Source organism: Barbus barbus, assembly GCF_936440315.1.
Source record: "Barbus barbus genome assembly, chromosome: 11".
In the NCBI taxonomy this organism is placed as follows: domain Eukaryota; kingdom Metazoa; phylum Chordata; class Actinopteri; order Cypriniformes; family Cyprinidae; genus Barbus; species Barbus barbus.
This window is the reverse complement of record NC_136739.1, coordinates 5,177,501-5,194,915: the sequence shown is the minus strand read 5'-3', so window position 1 is coordinate 5,194,915 and position 17,415 is coordinate 5,177,501. Positions and strand designations below refer to the sequence as shown.

Genomic DNA, 17,415 nt, shown 5'->3' with positions numbered 1-17,415 from the left:
TAATTAATCAAATCCATTGATAATCATGTGCTGTTGTTTTCCCACCAAAATTATGTAACTTCCTGATGATGTCATTTAAGATATAGTTCATTTAAAAATGCATGTCTTATTTATTTTGTACTATAAAGGGAAGGATTAATAGTAGGCAAAGTGATACAAACTGATTAACTTTTTTGTATGTAATGCATAATAATATAAAACATTTTTCTTTGAAACATTTTGATCAAAGCAATAATTTTAGCCCCCATCGGTTAAAAAAAATAAAACAGAGCATTGTTTTGGTTGTGCTTCGGCTCAGTCCCGCGGATGAATGTGAAATAACAGAAATAGCATCATTTTTGTTTTACAATGGTGATTCCCCGGAGGTTTGCCGTTTTTAATAATCCATGCTCAGTTTTTCTCATTAGGGCAAAAAAATAAAAAAATAAAAAAAAGCTACTTTTCCAACGAGCCAGTAGCTATATGCATACAATTTCCCGCGAAATCAGTCAGACAGCTACTAAATATAAGCAATTATTATAGATTTATCTGATTTAAATTTCTTTCTTTATTTAGTGTATTTGGGTAAAGACATGGTTTAGAAGATCGCTCTCTCATTAAAATATAAAAATAAAATAAAATACTGCAGCTTAAAGTACAAATTAAGAAACATCTGGTAATTCTATATTTTGTGGCAAAGTCTGCTATGACAAAAATAGTGGAATTACTTAAAATTCACATTAATATTAAAACGAACTAATTTTCATTGACATTTTTGGGACATATTTGGTAGCCTGTTGCTGCATGACTCTTTCGGATTGGCACGCGCGTCCTTGTAGGGCTCGGTTACTATGGAGATCGTGAGGCGAGCGCGTGCGTTTCTTGTCTTCTCTCGCGCGCGCTCGTGGGAGTGAAGGGGGGCGATGAGTTGAGAGATCAGTGGCGATGAGCAACACGGTCTCTCCGTTATTAAACCCGTTCCAGTTCAACGAAACGGTCAGAAGTTTATATTAGGTCTGTCACGGAGGCACCGAACGGAAGCCGGTAGTCCAGGGCAGCGGGGAGCGAGATGGGCAGCGCGTCTTCGGCGTATCGCATGATATACCTGGACGTGGACGGACGGATTCAGAAGGTAAACTCTCACTGCATGCATGACGATGGACTGGAAAAGAAAGTATATAGCCTACCATATATATAAGTTAACTGTTCAGAAAGTTTCAGCTGTTTTAGTATCTGTAGGATCATGCTTACATGACTAGCATTGCTTTAAAACTTGTTAGCCTGCCCTATATAATAAGGGAGATATACATATAATGACATATTATAGATATTGTAAATATATACACTCTCTTATTAAAATTATGTACTATTCCATAAAATGAAATCACCTAAAATATCAACAAAGAAATGTACGTTAAATACACAGAAATTACTGACTGATTTGACTATAAGTGACCCTGGACCACAAACCCAGTCATAAGGGCCAGATGTTAGGATTGGACAATATTTGGTCGAGATATAACTATTTGAAAATCTGAGGGTGCAAAAAAAAAAAAATCTAAATATTGAGAAAATCGCCTTTAAAGTTGTCAAAATGAAGTTCTTAGCAATGCATATTACTAATAAAAAATGAGGTTTTTAGATATTTATGGTAGGAAATGTACTAAATAGTTTCATGATTTTTGGAATAAAAGAAAAATAAATCATTTTGACCTATACAATGTATTGTTGGCTATTACTACAAATATGTTTTGTGCTCCAGGGTCACATATGGCTCTTTGGAGACTGTTAATGTTACATTGTAGGTTTTCTATTTTTGCATTTGCTGTTCACAGAATTTTTAAGAATACTAGCCATATGGATCATTCTACTCATTTTCGCTGATCTGCACTTGTTAACTGTACATTTTCACTCTTATTGTTTCTCACACTCTCTTTTTTAATGCCTTCAGGTTGCCTTCATAAAACGTTTTATTAGTTTTTACAATGTAGAGTAGCCTGTATATGATGCTTTACCATATTATAAAGCTGTTTTCAGGAAGATCTCAACTCTGTCATGAGGTTATAAGTGAACAGCTGGCCTGATAACCTTTAGTAATGCTTCTAATTAATAGATCTGGTATGGCTGAGATGTTATCAGTTAAATTACAGGTATCCAAGTGACAATCAGTTTCTGACTGCTGTATGTTTGTTGGTCACACTTTATATTAAGTGTCTTAACTACTACTGTATGTACTTGTACTTTAAAAATATATTGTCAAATTAAACAGTAAAATAAACAGCAGACAGAAATTCACTGTAAAAAAAAATGGGTTATGATATTTCAGGTATTTTATCATGTGGCGTAGTGATATACCATTCTACTTGAACTGCCTAAACTGGATTTTATCTCAATGTACTGATAACCACCATGATAAAACAGGTGGTATACTAGAAAACCACATGATGAATCAGAGTTCATCGTAAGTGACCAGTTCATAAAACACTGGGTCAAACACAAAACACACCAAATGATGCAACAAACTAAACAAATGCACTTAAATACTGAAATAATGCAACAAACATTCATTAAATAACAGAAAATGTAACAATGCGCATTACTGATAAAAACAAAATAAAGTATAATCATATGATCTGTCACATAGGGATTTTCATTTGACAGTTTTTGACTAAATTATATGGTAATTCATAGTTTTTACTTCCAAAAGCCATGAATTTGACAGATTTTTACTGTTTTTCACTATATACATAGGTAACTTACAGATAACAGCTTTTTACTGTAGCATTGTTTTTTACTGTAGCACTTTTTATAATGTGGTGCAAATTATTATGCAAATTATTTCTGACCGTGTGTGATTGCATGCAGTGTAACATAATACACACATTATAATTATCAAGTTGAAAAAGTAATTAAAAAACAATATAAACTGGGACCAAATAATTACGTGCACCAAATTAGTGTGTTTTGCATACATTATGAGATTATGCTTATGGTTTTGTTTTGTTAGTTACAAATGTGCAACTGCCTGCCATTGTTCAGCCTTGGCAATGGGACAAAAACAAAATAATCAGCATATAAAAGCTTAGAACACAATGAAAAACAAATGGACGTTTTAATGAGCAGAGCACATCTGTGTGTATGCATACACCCACACTTTCTGCACACACACACACACACACAGCGTATACGGCAGGAGAAGTGGTGAAATATCATTTTTGTTCTAGTGCAACTGTATGTCTTCAGGCTTCTTAGTTGATATTCAATTACAGCCCTAAAATCTCTCATAGTCTCTTGAAAATACTAGAAACTTCTCAGTGAACTGTACTTAGATGATTCACTGCTAAAATTGAACTATTATAACAGATTTTTGCGCAGTGGTTGGTGGTATATCATTTTATCGTCTCTGTCCTCTAAGGCTGTTAGTTGTGTGTTTTATGTTTCATCTTTGACAAAGTGCTCAATTAGAAGCCCTTTTTTGGACACTAATAATTATTTCTCATATCTTTGAACTCGGAACCTGCAATTGTATTATGGAACAATTCCCCCATTCTCTCTCTTTCTCCCACTCTTTTGCTCACTCTCATCTGTCTTTGCAGCTCAAAGTCTTATTATCGTTCTCTCTCTCTTTTCCTCTTCCTTCGCTCCGTCTGTCAGCTCTTTTCTGAAGTGACATACTTCCAAGTATGGTGACCCATACTCGGAATTCGTGCTCTGCATTTAACCCATCCAACGTGCACACACACAGCAGTGAACACACACCCGGAGCAGTGGGCAGCCATTTATGCTGCGGCGCCCGGGGAGCAGTTGGGGGTTCGGTGCCTTGCTCAAGGGCACCTCAGTCGTGATATTGAGGGTGGAGAGAGCGCTGGACATTCACTCCCCCCACCTACAATCCCTGCCGGCCCAAGACTTGAACCCGCAACCTTCGGATTATGAGTCCGACTCTCTAACCATTAGGCCACGATTTACATGTGTTGTTAGTGGGTCAGAGTGCTCAGGGTCAGGACTGACACTACATACAAATGACAGACGACAGCACTTGGCCTTGGCTGTGTGCAGAGTCTCAAATAGTCGATAAACTATCATCTGTGATGGTCAGCATCATACATAGAATTCAGGAAGATAATCATAGCCGCATTGATTATTAAGCAATCATTATAGTTTTAAAGGAGGGCTTAAAAACCCCTCAAACTGTATTATTATTATCTCTGTATCTACTTTTCCTTTTTTTTTTGAGCTTGCCGCCTACCCAGAATTTTAAACTTCTCCTTAAAAAAGTATTAAAATCTGTGAAACTGTTTTTTTGTCTTAATAAGAGAGTACAAATTACATCTTTAATTATTTTTTACACTTAAGCCTATAATTTGAGATGGCACCGTACAATTTATTAGCACTTAAAGATGTTCTTTATCTCATAAAATGTTTGAAATCTTAAAGAAATGTACTTTAAATTTGACTTTTTTGCCACATGCTCTGTAAGATGATTTTTCATAAGTATTTTTTAAAGCTATCATTTTAGTATTAAATGAGGGATTAAAAAAGCATCAAATTGTATTATTTTTAGTATTATTATTATTATCTCTGTAATTACCTTTTAACAAATTTTGACTGATTTTTGCTATTTTGATCTTGCCACCCACCAAGAATTCTGAACTTCCCCTTTAAAAAGTGTTCAAATCTGGGAAATTAGATTGTAATTTTTTTTTTAATTTGAATTATTTGCCTACAATGTAATAATTTCATAACAAAGAACTGCTGTCATTATCATCATGCCACACATTTTAGAAAATGATTGAGGATTCACAAAATTCTTTATATTTGGTTTTGATGGAAAGGAAAGGAAGTCTTTTTCTGGCAAGACAACAGTGAAATAATCGTCATGGTCTGAGAGTTTCTTTATTAGGTGTCATTACCAAACTGTTTAATTCATAAACAAATTTATTCCAAGCTACATGTGAACTGACATGCAACTTGTTGCATTGGCAAGTCCAAGATTCCAAAATATGTTTCCAAAAAGTGAAATATGTCATTAACATCACGTCATTACAGTTGCAGTGAACACAATATTAAAAATCCACACCACCTATCAAGATAATGCAGATCATTTTAACTTTAACAAAGCATAAGTATGTTTTATTTTTCAGCATTTTAAGTCAAAAGTGGCCCTAACTGAAGAAGCTCAGTTTGTTTCAGAGACACTGATCAGAATTTCTGTTTCTGTTAGGTGGTTTTCAGCCGTTTCTGCAGCCCATGTGATATAAAGGAGTTATTCTGCACTGCCACAGGGCTCTCCAGGTACAGTGCGATGTATGTGTGTGTGTGTGTGTGTAGTTGAAGTGTTTCTACTTTTGAAGTGCTCCCAAATTTAGAGAATGTATCTGCTGCTGACAGGAACACAACCATTTCCCTTCTGGACTCAACAGGAGCAATGGTCTCCATCGACCCCACAATGCCAAACAACTCGGAGAGGTAACAGCCCTCCATCCCATTTATAAACATAAATCCAATGCTTTGCAGCTGTAAAAGTGCCTTATACACATGCAGTAGACTTCTGAATCAGTTTCACACACTACTGTCAAAACATTTAATTTAAGTCAGAATATCTTCAAACTGATTTTATAGCAAATGGTCCACCGTATGCTGTTTTTACAGGTACGAAATAAAGCAAACAAGTCATTATAATATGGACCTTTTTCTGCAGATTCATTAAAATGAACTCTTTAGAGTGTTTCATCTCTCTCAGCTGTAACTTTTTTGTTAAACACTAAATTTTGGAAAGTTTAGAATATAAAACCAATGATCCAATTTAACACCAATTTGCAGACACACTCAGGGAAACATAAAGAGGTTGTTTAAACATTCAGAGGTGAGAAGCCCAGTAATCTAGCCTACTGTGCCTTATCTGTTGGTTATATGGAGATCTGCCCTACATGCTAGACAAACAATGGATGGCGGCCAGATATAGATAAAGGGGAAGTTACTCTTTGAGAACCAGAGTCTAAACGTAGACATCTTGGACGGTAATGCTACAGAAAGCTACAGCTCTCATGAGGAGTAACTGGACTGTCCTATAGGGAGAGGGGACATGTTTTAGTGTGGCGCCAGCTGCTTTGTAACTTCGTTTGTCTATCCTGGTGTTTTTGAAGGTCGCCGTACAAAGTGGTGCCAATAACTGGTGGACAACTTGCAGGTAAGTATCAGATGTTCTGCGTGTTATGTAATTTCACTGAATATTTATGTATGGATGAATCACTGCGCTTTCACTGATAGTGTTTACATTCTGGTTGAAATGGGAAATAGGGTTTGTTTTATAATGAAGTCTGAAACAACTCTGGAGTGATCACTCATATGTTCTCAAATCTCCATAAATGGAGCGCGCAGAAAGCTGCGTGTGTTCACAAGAGCAACTCCATTTATCATTGTGCAAACACTCTTGCAGCGGGGGTGGACTGCAGTCTTTTCAGTCTATCTGTGTTATCATGAGCAGAGAAGTGATTATAACTTTTTATTCATTTCAAAGCAAACTCAAGATATACAAGGTCCTTTCTTTTTGGACAGATTCTCTGATTCATCTGTATTCCAAGACTATTTCTCAGTAGATTTATTGTCAACATCATATATTGTTCTGCTTTGCTTGTCAATATCCTATCAATTACGCACAAATACTGTGGGTGTTTTTGGAATAACATACTATTATGATACTATTTCTGCATTATATAGTATAGCAGAGGTTCTCAACTCTGGCCCTCGAGATCCACTTTTCTGCACAGTTTAGCTCCAACCTTGATTAAACTCGCCAGCCTGTAACTGTCAAGCAATCCTGAAGACCTTAAGTAGCTTCTTAAGGTGTGTTTGTTAAGGATCGGAGCGAAACTCTCCAGGAAAGTGGATCTCGAGGGACAGAGTTGAAAACTCTTCATAGTATGCATATTTTCTATATGCATTGACTGCAAAATGTGCTATATCAGAGCAGACTATTTAATTGCAAATTTTGTGAGTTGTTGCTGAAGAAAAAATACATTTATTCATAAAAAAAAAAAGAAGTACACAAAAATCTTCCTGTATTTATCAGACAGAAGGAAATATGAAATGACACAATCTGCCCGTATAATTACCAACCAAAATCACATAAGCACATCAAATCATAACTGCAACTTCCAAACATGCACGTGGGAGCTGCATTGTACGACATGAAGGCATCAATAGCCTGGTTAAGTTGATGTGACCTCTGACATCTGTGAAGTCATTTGGAGATGAGAGAGAGTATGCAGTGAACAAAACCTATATAACAATTTGAGAAATCTGTCCGTTAGCATCCCCATTCATCTTTTGTTGCTTTGCTGGTGTTGGAACCCCAGATGACCCCCACTTTTAAAAAGTTTGCCATCTTTGGCAGGCTTTGTTGAGCCAGTCACCTGAACCTAAATGCCATGTGACTAATTACTCTGGAGTAAAATTACCTCATTTCAAAATTGATTGGCTGATGGCACCAAGAGAACATGTTGTGAAATGTTCCCTAGCAAAAAAGTACTATATTTAAAATACATTTATTTTATACTCAGTATAGTTAAAATCTATTAACATATTTACTGACATACAACTCGAGACTTACTGATATTAAAATTATAATTAAACTTAGTTGGACTTCAGCACTACTTCTGCTCAATTAAAGTTGTTCCAATTTAACAGATTTTAAGTATACCAGTTTAGTATACTAAAAGTAAGTACATAAATATGTAAATGTCTTTGCAATATACTTAGCATTAAATAAATGTATTTCCGATACATTTTAGTATATGTGACTCTGGACCACAAAACCAGTCTTAAGTCGCTGGGGTTTATTTGTAGCAATAGCCAAAAGTATATTGTATAGGTCAAAATTATCTATTTTTCTTTTATGCCAAAAATCATTAGGATATTAAGTAGAGATCATGTTCCATGAAGATATTTTGTAAATTTCTTACCGTAAATATATCAAAACTTCATAAGATGCATTGCTAAGATCTTCATTTGGACAACTTTAAAGGCAGTTTTCTCAATATTTAGATTTTTTTAACACCCTCAGATTTTCAAATAGTTGTATCTCGGCCAAATATTGTCATAACAAACCATACATCAATGGGAAGCTTATTTATTCAACTTTAAAATGATGTATAAATCTCAATTTCGAAAAATTGACACTTAAGACTGGTTTTGTGGTCCAGGGTCACATATTCATTTTTCACTAGGTTTATTTCAATTTAAAATAACTGTGTATTATTGTAATATATTTTAAAATGTAATTTATCCTGCAAATCTGAATTTTCAGCAGCCATTAATCTAGTCTCCAGTGTCACATGATCCTTCAGAAATTATTTTAATATGCTGATTTTTGTAACATTATTAATTTCCTATTACTTTTGATCAATTTAATGTCAAGTTACCATCAGTGGCTAACAGGCAATGCTAACCAGCCAAACCTTGAGCCCTTGGCATTGACAGCTAGCCAACAGGACGTTTTTGTTTCCCAGGTCCATTTATTAGGCTGAACTTTGGCCAAGACAATGAGTGGAGCTACATTAGAAAGTGTATATGTTTATCAAGTTAAAAAAATGAAAGAAAAAAAAAAAAAAGTAAAAACTGTAACTTGAATGCAATGTAAGTCGCTTTGGATAAAAGCGTCTGCTAAATGCATAAATGTAAATGTAAGTAAGTATCAAGACTTGTGTAAGAAGCCACGGTTTCTCTGATACAAGAGCAGGTGGGATTTGTTTCTTCATCTTTATATTCAGTCTTGTCCGCCCTCCATTTATCTGACCAATTATGCTGTAGTGAAATGCTTTATTCATTGTACATTTTGAGACTGACAGGAGGAAATACAGATATGTGAAACTGTGAATACTTCATACATCAGTTTTTGGCCATGATTATGAATGTGGCTTGTTTTTTCATCTCTCAGATAAAGAGGAGCTTTTCCAGAATGTTCTGACCCAGGTGGCAGAGCAGTTCTCCAGGTAATATCGCCGTCTCTGCTTGTGTATTTTATGTTCAATCTCTCAGCAAATTCATAATGACCTTCTTTTGATTGAATTTTGAATCCTTTTGGTATTTCAAGGATGAGTGATCTTTGTATATTTCTCTCCATCTGCACCGGTCTACCTGGCTGCTCTCTCTCCAAGGGCATTTAAAATCAACGAACTGAAGACTGAGGTGACAAATCGCCTAGCCATGCTGGAGAAAAGAGTGGAGTGTGAGTCTTAAACTGTTTTCACTCAATAACTTGTCCGGGGTTTTGCTAATGGACAGAGGTCATGTTAAACTGGAAGGGCTAATCTTCACAAACAACACATTCTGGCTCTCAGTGAATTGCTGATCATTTATTCTGTAGTGCTTATAGGTGACATTATGGTGAACCCAGTGCAGCATGTTGCATCTGTTACATTAGGGGTTCATGATATGAGGAAATAGATATGTTTTGTGTTTGATTTATATAAGTTGCTCATGTAAGAAGCCTTCCATACCACATCTGATAACTCAAATAATCAATGACGGCTATTTATTGTGCAATATATCCAATAAGATTTAGTGCTACAGCAGATGATGCTGTAGTCGATGCAGGTAAATTTTCTATACCATGTACTTGTCATTAACAGGTGAGCAGTGTTTTTAGAGACATGGCTTCTGAGACGTATTGTTGTTAAAGCTGCAGTCCGTAACTTTTTTTTTGGTTAAAAATTATCCTCAATCAATATTTGAGCAAGTACATAACCAGCCAGTGTTCAAAACTACCACCTTACTTTAGCCCGATTCACAACGGTAAGCTTATAATAATGTTTTCTAATTTGAGTGGTACGGGTTTCGCAGGAAATTCGAGCATGCTGCTGCATCATTATGTCACATCTGTAAACATAAAGAAGTTGTCCCGGCTACTAGGTTATCGCATGTGAGGTTCCTGCAGGTGGCAGATCGTTTATATTCTCACAGCAGCTAGAATAATTAAATGTATCATTTTGATGGCGGATTGTAATCCAGAAAGGATTATGTGTTTATGAAACACGTGAATTAAATTAAATGATATTCCAGTTTTAAATGTGCTTCTGATTACAGATAGCCTGGGATTACACAAGATTTGTATTTTAAAGAAAACCAGTTCGAAGGGAGCATAATTTGCTTTTTGGGTTAAAATAATTTCTTAATATGAAATTCGAATGGCATGACAATTAGATTAGACTGTACAGAAATTGAAATCTACATGTTAATACACACTATACCCATAGTCACACAATGCTGATGTTGTTAATATTAATAATTGAGAATAAAGTATAACAATAATAATAATTTGCATGGTTTGATGCGATATGAGCCAACCGATCATTAGATTTAATCACCTTTGGTAGCGCTATTTATTGTAATGATTTTTTCCTCAGTTGGTCAGAACAAACGTGGCAGACTTGTTCCTTACTTGTTCAGATGATAATATACAGTGACAATTCTTATTTGGGCCATATATTCCAAGACGTAGGCTAGAATCTGTGATTGCGAAGTACAGTAAATATCCACACCAGTGCGGTGACTGACAGCAACACATTCACCTCAAAACAGATTAATCCGTGCTGGAGCCGTGCCGGAACACATCCCACGCACGGAAGATAATTCCGCAAATAACTGCAATTCCAGGTTTTCAAATAGAGATGGCGACAAAGAGGCAAAACTTACGGACTGCAGCTTTAATGAAGAACTTCAAGAAAGCATCTAGATACAATCTTGAGAGCAAGACACTAAAATATATTCAGGTCACACTTTACTCCAATATCAAATGTCTTACATGATAAAAAATATAGGCTTCCATTCTTAATGCAAAATATTTATGTATTTATTTATTTTTTAGGTGAAATGTGACCTGGGCCTGTTCTTTATAGGTTTTTTTTTTTTTTTTACCTCAATAGCTATCATCTGAAATAGTCATTACTCTACACTTAATTTTACGCTTCATTTTATCCAAAGTGAGTGACTAGGGGTTAAGAGCCTTGATGAAGGCTAATAATTGTAATAGCGCTTTATAGATATTATGGGATATCTCCAGTTCATACGTTACCTATTACTTTTCCGTTCACTTATTAGTTTCCTTTTATTTAGTCACTTTAATAAGATTCTATGAGGACAATCTAAGTTATTAAACCCAGATTTTTTTATAAGGTATCAGATTAAATTGGGTTGTGATGGATTAGACAACTACAGCTTTTGCATCAGTCGTTTTAAGGTTGTGGTATAGTTCCCTGATTTTTTGAGGGCATTTTTTAAAAGGGCTTTTTGAAGACATACCTATTTGTTAAAGGTAAAGGAGTTACTAGCATCAATAAATTGAATTGTAACAATACTGATTGTTTTCAAGCACTCCTCCTTTCTGTCTTTGGTTGGTCAAACGGCCACAAACTCATGCTATTGTTTAAGCCAATGTTGCTGCGTTGAGATGGATGGGATGATAAGTCAAACAGTGCTGTGTTTTAATAATTCAAGTGTTTACATTTCTACAAATTACTTTCTTCTACAAATGATCTGTCACAGGATAGAAGAAAGTCATTTCAACATTTAATTTTTTTTTTATTTTATGCATTATGTAGCCTATTTGATAGTCTCTTTTGTCCAGAGTGGCTTATATTGCATTCAAGGTACACATTTTACTATCTCTACTGTTTGAGCGACAGGAAAGTGTTTGACCTCTATTCCACTGCCATTTGTGGAATATCTGACTGTGCTGAACAATGATTCCAAACAAATTAGGTTAGGTTTAGTTTAGTGGCTGCTAAATGCATCATCTTTGACAGTCGTGATAGTCCTTGCTCGCTAGTTGTTTCGGTAATGGCGCTCCACGTAACATCACCAGAGACCAGGACTCATTCCGTTGCAGCACGTCTGTGTGTCCATAGAAATCCAAATACAGCCATGATGTAATCAGTCACCAAGGCAATGGACCCTGACCCCTTCATCAGTGTGAACAGTTCACCGGCCTCATATAATTTGAGGTGATTTATTATTGTGCACGGTCTATGAACAGAATAGTAGCAGGAAGTGCAGAGATTATATGATGTGTGTGTGATTACACTAATTAAATTATACAATGTGAGTCCAGAGGCCGTGCATCTAATCAAACTGCACAGCACTTTGGCTCAAAATTAATCTAGAAGCAGCTAAATTAGATAGATACCAACGTGATAGGTTGTGTGACATATCTTCACCCTCACAACCAAGGTTTGAGATGTAAAGAAAAACAGCTGTCAAAGAGATGACAAAGCTGCTTGTACTTCAGACCACAAGGATGATTTTGGACAATGGAGGGAAACATGCCAGACAGTGACTGGTGTCAAATGTACTTTTTATGGCTCAGCAGTCTGTATAGGAAAACCCCTGCGGCTGCAAACCATGTTCACCAGCTCATTTCCATATTTTCTCTGTGTTTGGCTCACTTGAAATATGTAAAACCATCTTTTATGTGTCATACTTGTATGCATTATGTATCGCATTTCCGTCATTTTCCTCTCTGTCTCTTCAGTGGAGGGAATGAAGGTGGTGGAGATCGAGAAATGTCGCAGTGACATCAAGAAGCTGCGGGAGGAAATGGCCTCCAGGAACAACAGGTCAGTGACCTCACTGCTTTTTCTGGAGATGTTGGAACGCCATTTTTGAACTGAATAAGTTTAATAATCAGGAAATATCAGTAGCGCTTTGCAAATGATTTTAAATCTGTAATCTGATGTATTTCCAAGCAAGACAGGATATTTCATGAGAAAAAAAAATGTAAGTTAAGATTTTATCCTTCAGGAAGTGAATTTGGTTGGAAGGATGGGGTGAAAAATAAGTTTATTGGTGATGTAAAAGTTGCTTCCTAATAATATAATATACTTGTATTTGATATTATACTTATAATATGAATGAAATAAAAGGGCACTGCGGTGTACTTTAAAAAAGTACAGATTCACGACTTTAACATATTGAAGTAATTTAACTTGTAAATGGTGCATTTTGTATTAATGTCATTTTAAAAGTTTTATTAAAAGAGCATTTTAAACTTTAGTTGTCATTTAAAGAAATACACTTTGCTGTGTTGACTAACATACTAAAGCACATGTAAAGTACTTGATTATAATTTTAATTTCAAGTCTTATTCAATATCGCATTTAACGTTAATATTTTTAAATCTAAAACTTCATCATTACAAATGTGGAATTACACATATTTTTATATACATGACATACACATTTCCACTGAGATGGCATTAGTTTACCATAAATGCTTGGCAGTTGGCTACATTTTAACCATATTTAAAAGACGATAAAAGTAATTATTGCATATAAGATGTACTTTAGTCCTACTTAAGTGTGCCAAAAAGTTCAACTAATTGCATTTAATATAAATTATATACTTAAAGAATATAATATATTTTCATTCAATTGCAATTAACTCTTTTCCTGCCAGTGTTCTTTGAAAAAGTTGCCAGCCAGGGCCCGCATTTTTAATAATTTTACAAACTTTCATTAAATAAAACAAAGCATTTCAAAAAGCTGAGAAAATTACTTTAAAAAAAAGGACAATGTCTGAATCAGAACATGATCAAAACAGATTGAGTAGATCGAGTCCATCAAAGCTTGCACAGTCCTACCTCTTCGTGGGTTCAACATTTTATTTGCTAACATTAGGAAGTTTTGATTTATATGCCATTAAAAGTTGGATGATCGCTTTAGATGTTAAATGTGTGCCTAAGCAATGCTTCAATTGCTTGTGGGTACTTTCATACCTGGCTCGTTGTTTCGGAACCTGGCGCGTTTCCCCCCTTTGCTCGGTTCGTTTGGGCATATGTGAACACGGCAATCACGCTCAGATCCACACCAGAACAATCAGTCCGAGATCGCCTGAACGAGGTGGTCTCGGCTCGATTGAAAACAAACTCGGTTCAGTTGTAGTGAGAAAGCAATCTGATCCAACGGACCAACGAACCATATATCACAATGTATGATGGGTAATTATGTAAGATCAGTGAAAAGCATTAGCTTTGTTGTTTTGCTAAAACCCGTGAATGTCTGTGGGTGAGCACGTCTTAGCCATTCAAAATCAAAGCGCACTTTTTCATTTTATAATGCCGTCTTATTGCTCTTCTTCGTAGTAGGTGCATTTTAAAAATGTTTTCCTGATGAATCCTGGACTCTGGACTCAAAATGATAAATTAATTTAACGGCAGCTGTGACAGCTAAAGTGGAATCCCGGAAACTATATGGTGGAACTTTGACCAATGAGAGAAGAGTTTACTCGCTTGTGACTTGTATTTACAAATTTGGTCCGTTTAGAAACTTTGTCGTGTGAAAGCGAACTACACCAAGAATAAAAAGCAACCTTGTAATAATTTTAAAGGGGTGGTTGACTGTTTTTTTTCTAGGCTTGATTGTGTTTATGGGGTGCAGTCTAACGTGTTAATGCTTGTTTTTTTTAAAACGCAGTATTTTTCACATAATTTACCTTTATTCCACACAGCTCTATCCTTTCTCTGATAAGCGCGCTGATCATTTCCTGCTTTTATGAAACCCCTCCCTCAGAAATATGCGATTGGTTACGTGCCCCAGTGTGTGATTGGCTAAACCGCCCCTAGTGTGCATCTCAACATCCCGCCCCTCAACTCAGCGGCATATGCTCCGCTTGTATTGTAAACAATGGCGTCGTCTATATTTCTTATCAATTTAAGCCCGATTGAGACGCAGAGGATTTTCAGTGAAGAGGATCGCGCAGAACCTGTGCAAGCACGGCTCTTAATGGCATGTTTGTTTGTTGTTGTCTCATACTTTTAGATATGCTGTTATTTGTAAATGCTACTGTTAGCTTTTAATATACGGATTCACTGAGCTGATGATCTGAATGAGAGAGAGAGATGCAGAGCAGCTTTAGAACAATGATTTTGAAACTTGTGAATCCATTAGAATCGTTAGAAGAATAAATAGAAAAAATTGATTTTTACGTGCACCCCTATTTTTCTTTTCCTCTTCTCTAAAGCAGCACAGTATGGTCTCGCCCCCTTCGTTGCATATTCCCAACGAGGGTTTATCTGGGTTTGTGACGTAACGGACCTGGGAAGTAACTCGTTGTAGTCCCTACGAGCCATTTTTGTAGGCATTAAACTGCTAGAATTTTAAAAGATGATATCTCTGTTTGCATTGAACTTTCAGCGCTGCAACTTTGCAGATATTGTTTATGCTCAAACAGCAACATTACGCACTAACTTTAAAAAAGTGAAATCGCAATCAACTACCCCTTTTCTGTACTATTTAATAATAGCTCTCCCTACCACATAACAGTGTTAGAATTGTGACATAAATAACAGAAAATTCCATCATTGGTGGGGAAAGAGTTCAAATACAATCAAGTCTGAAAAAGTACTCTTTAAAAACATGCTAAAAGGGGTATCTATAGCAGGCTATTGATAGCACTGTCTGTACTGCTAACTGTAATGAGAGGATAATTAAGAAGCAATCCAGGTGTTGTCTTAGTCATCTCTTGTTAAAAATACTAAGTCTTAAGTCTTAATGAGCTGACATGGCTCTCTTATTAGAGAAGGATCAGATTTAAGATGAATCGGTCACATAACGTAGGAAGCAGGGAGAACGCAGGAGGTAGGAAATAACTCAAATAGTCTTCATTGATAACACGTAGGAGACAATCCAACAAAGAACAGAATCCAAACTCATGAACATAACTGGTGACAAAGTAACGAGTAGACCCGACAAAGGAAAACCAAACAAACAGGAACTTAAATGCAAGGGATAATTAACAAACACAGGTGCTGGGGATCATATTAACTAAACTAGGAATCATCAATTAACTAAACAAGAAAAGGAAAAAGACCATTTAAAGAAAAACAGGAAGAAATCAGAGCAAAATAAGACAAAAAAACGTGACAGAATCGAAGATAGCTGTATATTCTCAAGATACTCTCTTTGAGAGATGTTGACGTGGTACTTAAAACAATGAAACACACAGCATGTTCTGTTCTAAAGCAACTGTGTTCTTAATGCTCTTTACCTTTGCAGCAGTTTCCTAGATGACAACAAGACATTAACTCCTCGCAGAGATGTGCCTTCATACCCAAAGGTAAAATGGCAGATGTGTTTGTAATGGGTTCCTTCATTATTTAGTAGACTTATTCTGCTTTAATAATTCGATAAAGGACAGCATATAAAGCACCATTTAATTACAGCAAGGTTTGTTATCAGAGTTCAGGGTTTATCCTTTAGAAAACTACACGGATTATGTTTAAGGATAGGAAGGTTTAAAGGGATAGTTCACCCCAAAATAAAGAGAAAAATGCTAATTAAATATCTACAAAATAATTACAAAAATATTAAAAGAAAATACACACTACATTCAAAGATTTTTTTAAATGTTTATAATAAAAATAAAAATTTATAAGAACAGTAATGCTGTTCAAATATTAATACAGTTTAAAAAATATTTTTTATTTATTTGAATGTATTTTAAAATGTAACGTATTGCTGTGATGCAAAGCCGAATTGTAAGCAGTCTTCAGTGTCACACGATCCTTCAGAAATGATTCTAATATACTGATTTACAGGGTGGTGATGGTGCAGTGGATAAGACACATGCCTTTGGTGTGAGAGACCCGGGTTCGAATCCACTGTGAGACACCAATGTGTCCCTGAGCAAGACACTTAACCCCTAGTTGCTCCAGAGGCGTGCGACCTCTGACATATATAGCAATTGTAAGTCGCTTTGGATAAAAGCGTCAGCTAAATGAATAAATGTAAATGTAAATGATTTCGTGCGCAAGAAACATTTCTTCTTATTATCAATATTGAAAACCGTTGTGCTGCTTAATATTTTTGTCTAACATTTATTTATGGATTCTTTGATGAATGGAAAAATGTACAGAACAACAGCAACAAAAGCCTATAAAAGAAATGCCAAAGTAGTCATTATTGAAATCTCAACAAATCTTCTCTGCATTTACATCAAGATTGAGATTATTCAATATTAATATTTAATTGAGATTATTATTGTGATTATTGACCTCTCAGTATGTGACTTGGAATATAGTAGAAGTAGATTATGGGCTGCATGCATTATTATTTTTTTGAAGCTTTATTGTTGTTCACTATAAAATCTAAAAGAGCTGTGTATAGATTTCACAAAAAGAAAAGAGCATACAGATTTTTAAGGAATGATGAGTAAATGATAATGAATTTACGTTTAAAGAGAGAATTCTTATTCGGGGTTAAAAATGGCATGTTGAACATAGATGTGAATGTGATGTACGCAATGGCCACAGCCAGGCGTTGGTTATCGGGGGTTAACTGAGAGCTCTGTCACTTGCAGTACATGCTCTCCCAGCAAACCATAGATGCCCTCAGAAAACCCGCCTTTGACGTCTGGCTGTGGGAGTCCAACGAGGTAAGAGTC

The 17,415-nt window shown here is 35.7% G+C and overlaps 1 protein-coding gene across 7 annotated transcripts in view; it reads left to right on the top strand.

Moving 5' to 3' along the window:
• Window positions 1-826: 826 nt before the first annotated feature.
• Window positions 827-17,415, top strand: part of LOC306876749 (high affinity cGMP-specific 3',5'-cyclic phosphodiesterase 9A-like) — a 22,161-nt gene continuing 5,572 nt past the window's right edge. For 2 of the 7 annotated variants that reach the window (XM_079428137.1, XM_079428136.1), the window contains exons 1-9: window positions 828-1,111; window positions 5,204-5,274; window positions 5,371-5,448; window positions 6,126-6,169; window positions 8,918-8,972; window positions 9,138-9,208; window positions 12,509-12,593; window positions 16,029-16,089; window positions 17,332-17,406. In XM_079428137.1, the coding sequence (XP_079284263.1) occupies window positions 1,049-1,111; window positions 5,204-5,274; window positions 5,371-5,448; window positions 6,126-6,169; window positions 8,918-8,972; window positions 9,138-9,208; window positions 12,509-12,593; window positions 16,029-16,089; window positions 17,332-17,406 (603 nt within the window). In that variant the 5' untranslated portion in view covers window positions 828-1,048. Of the gene's footprint in view, window positions 1,112-5,203; window positions 5,275-5,370; window positions 5,449-5,892; window positions 6,000-6,028; window positions 6,170-8,917; window positions 8,973-9,073; window positions 9,209-12,508; window positions 12,594-16,028; window positions 16,090-17,331; window positions 17,407-17,415 lie in introns of those variants that run through there. The other 5 variants (XM_079428139.1, XM_079428138.1, XM_079428140.1 and 2 more) reach the window with 5 other exon arrangements.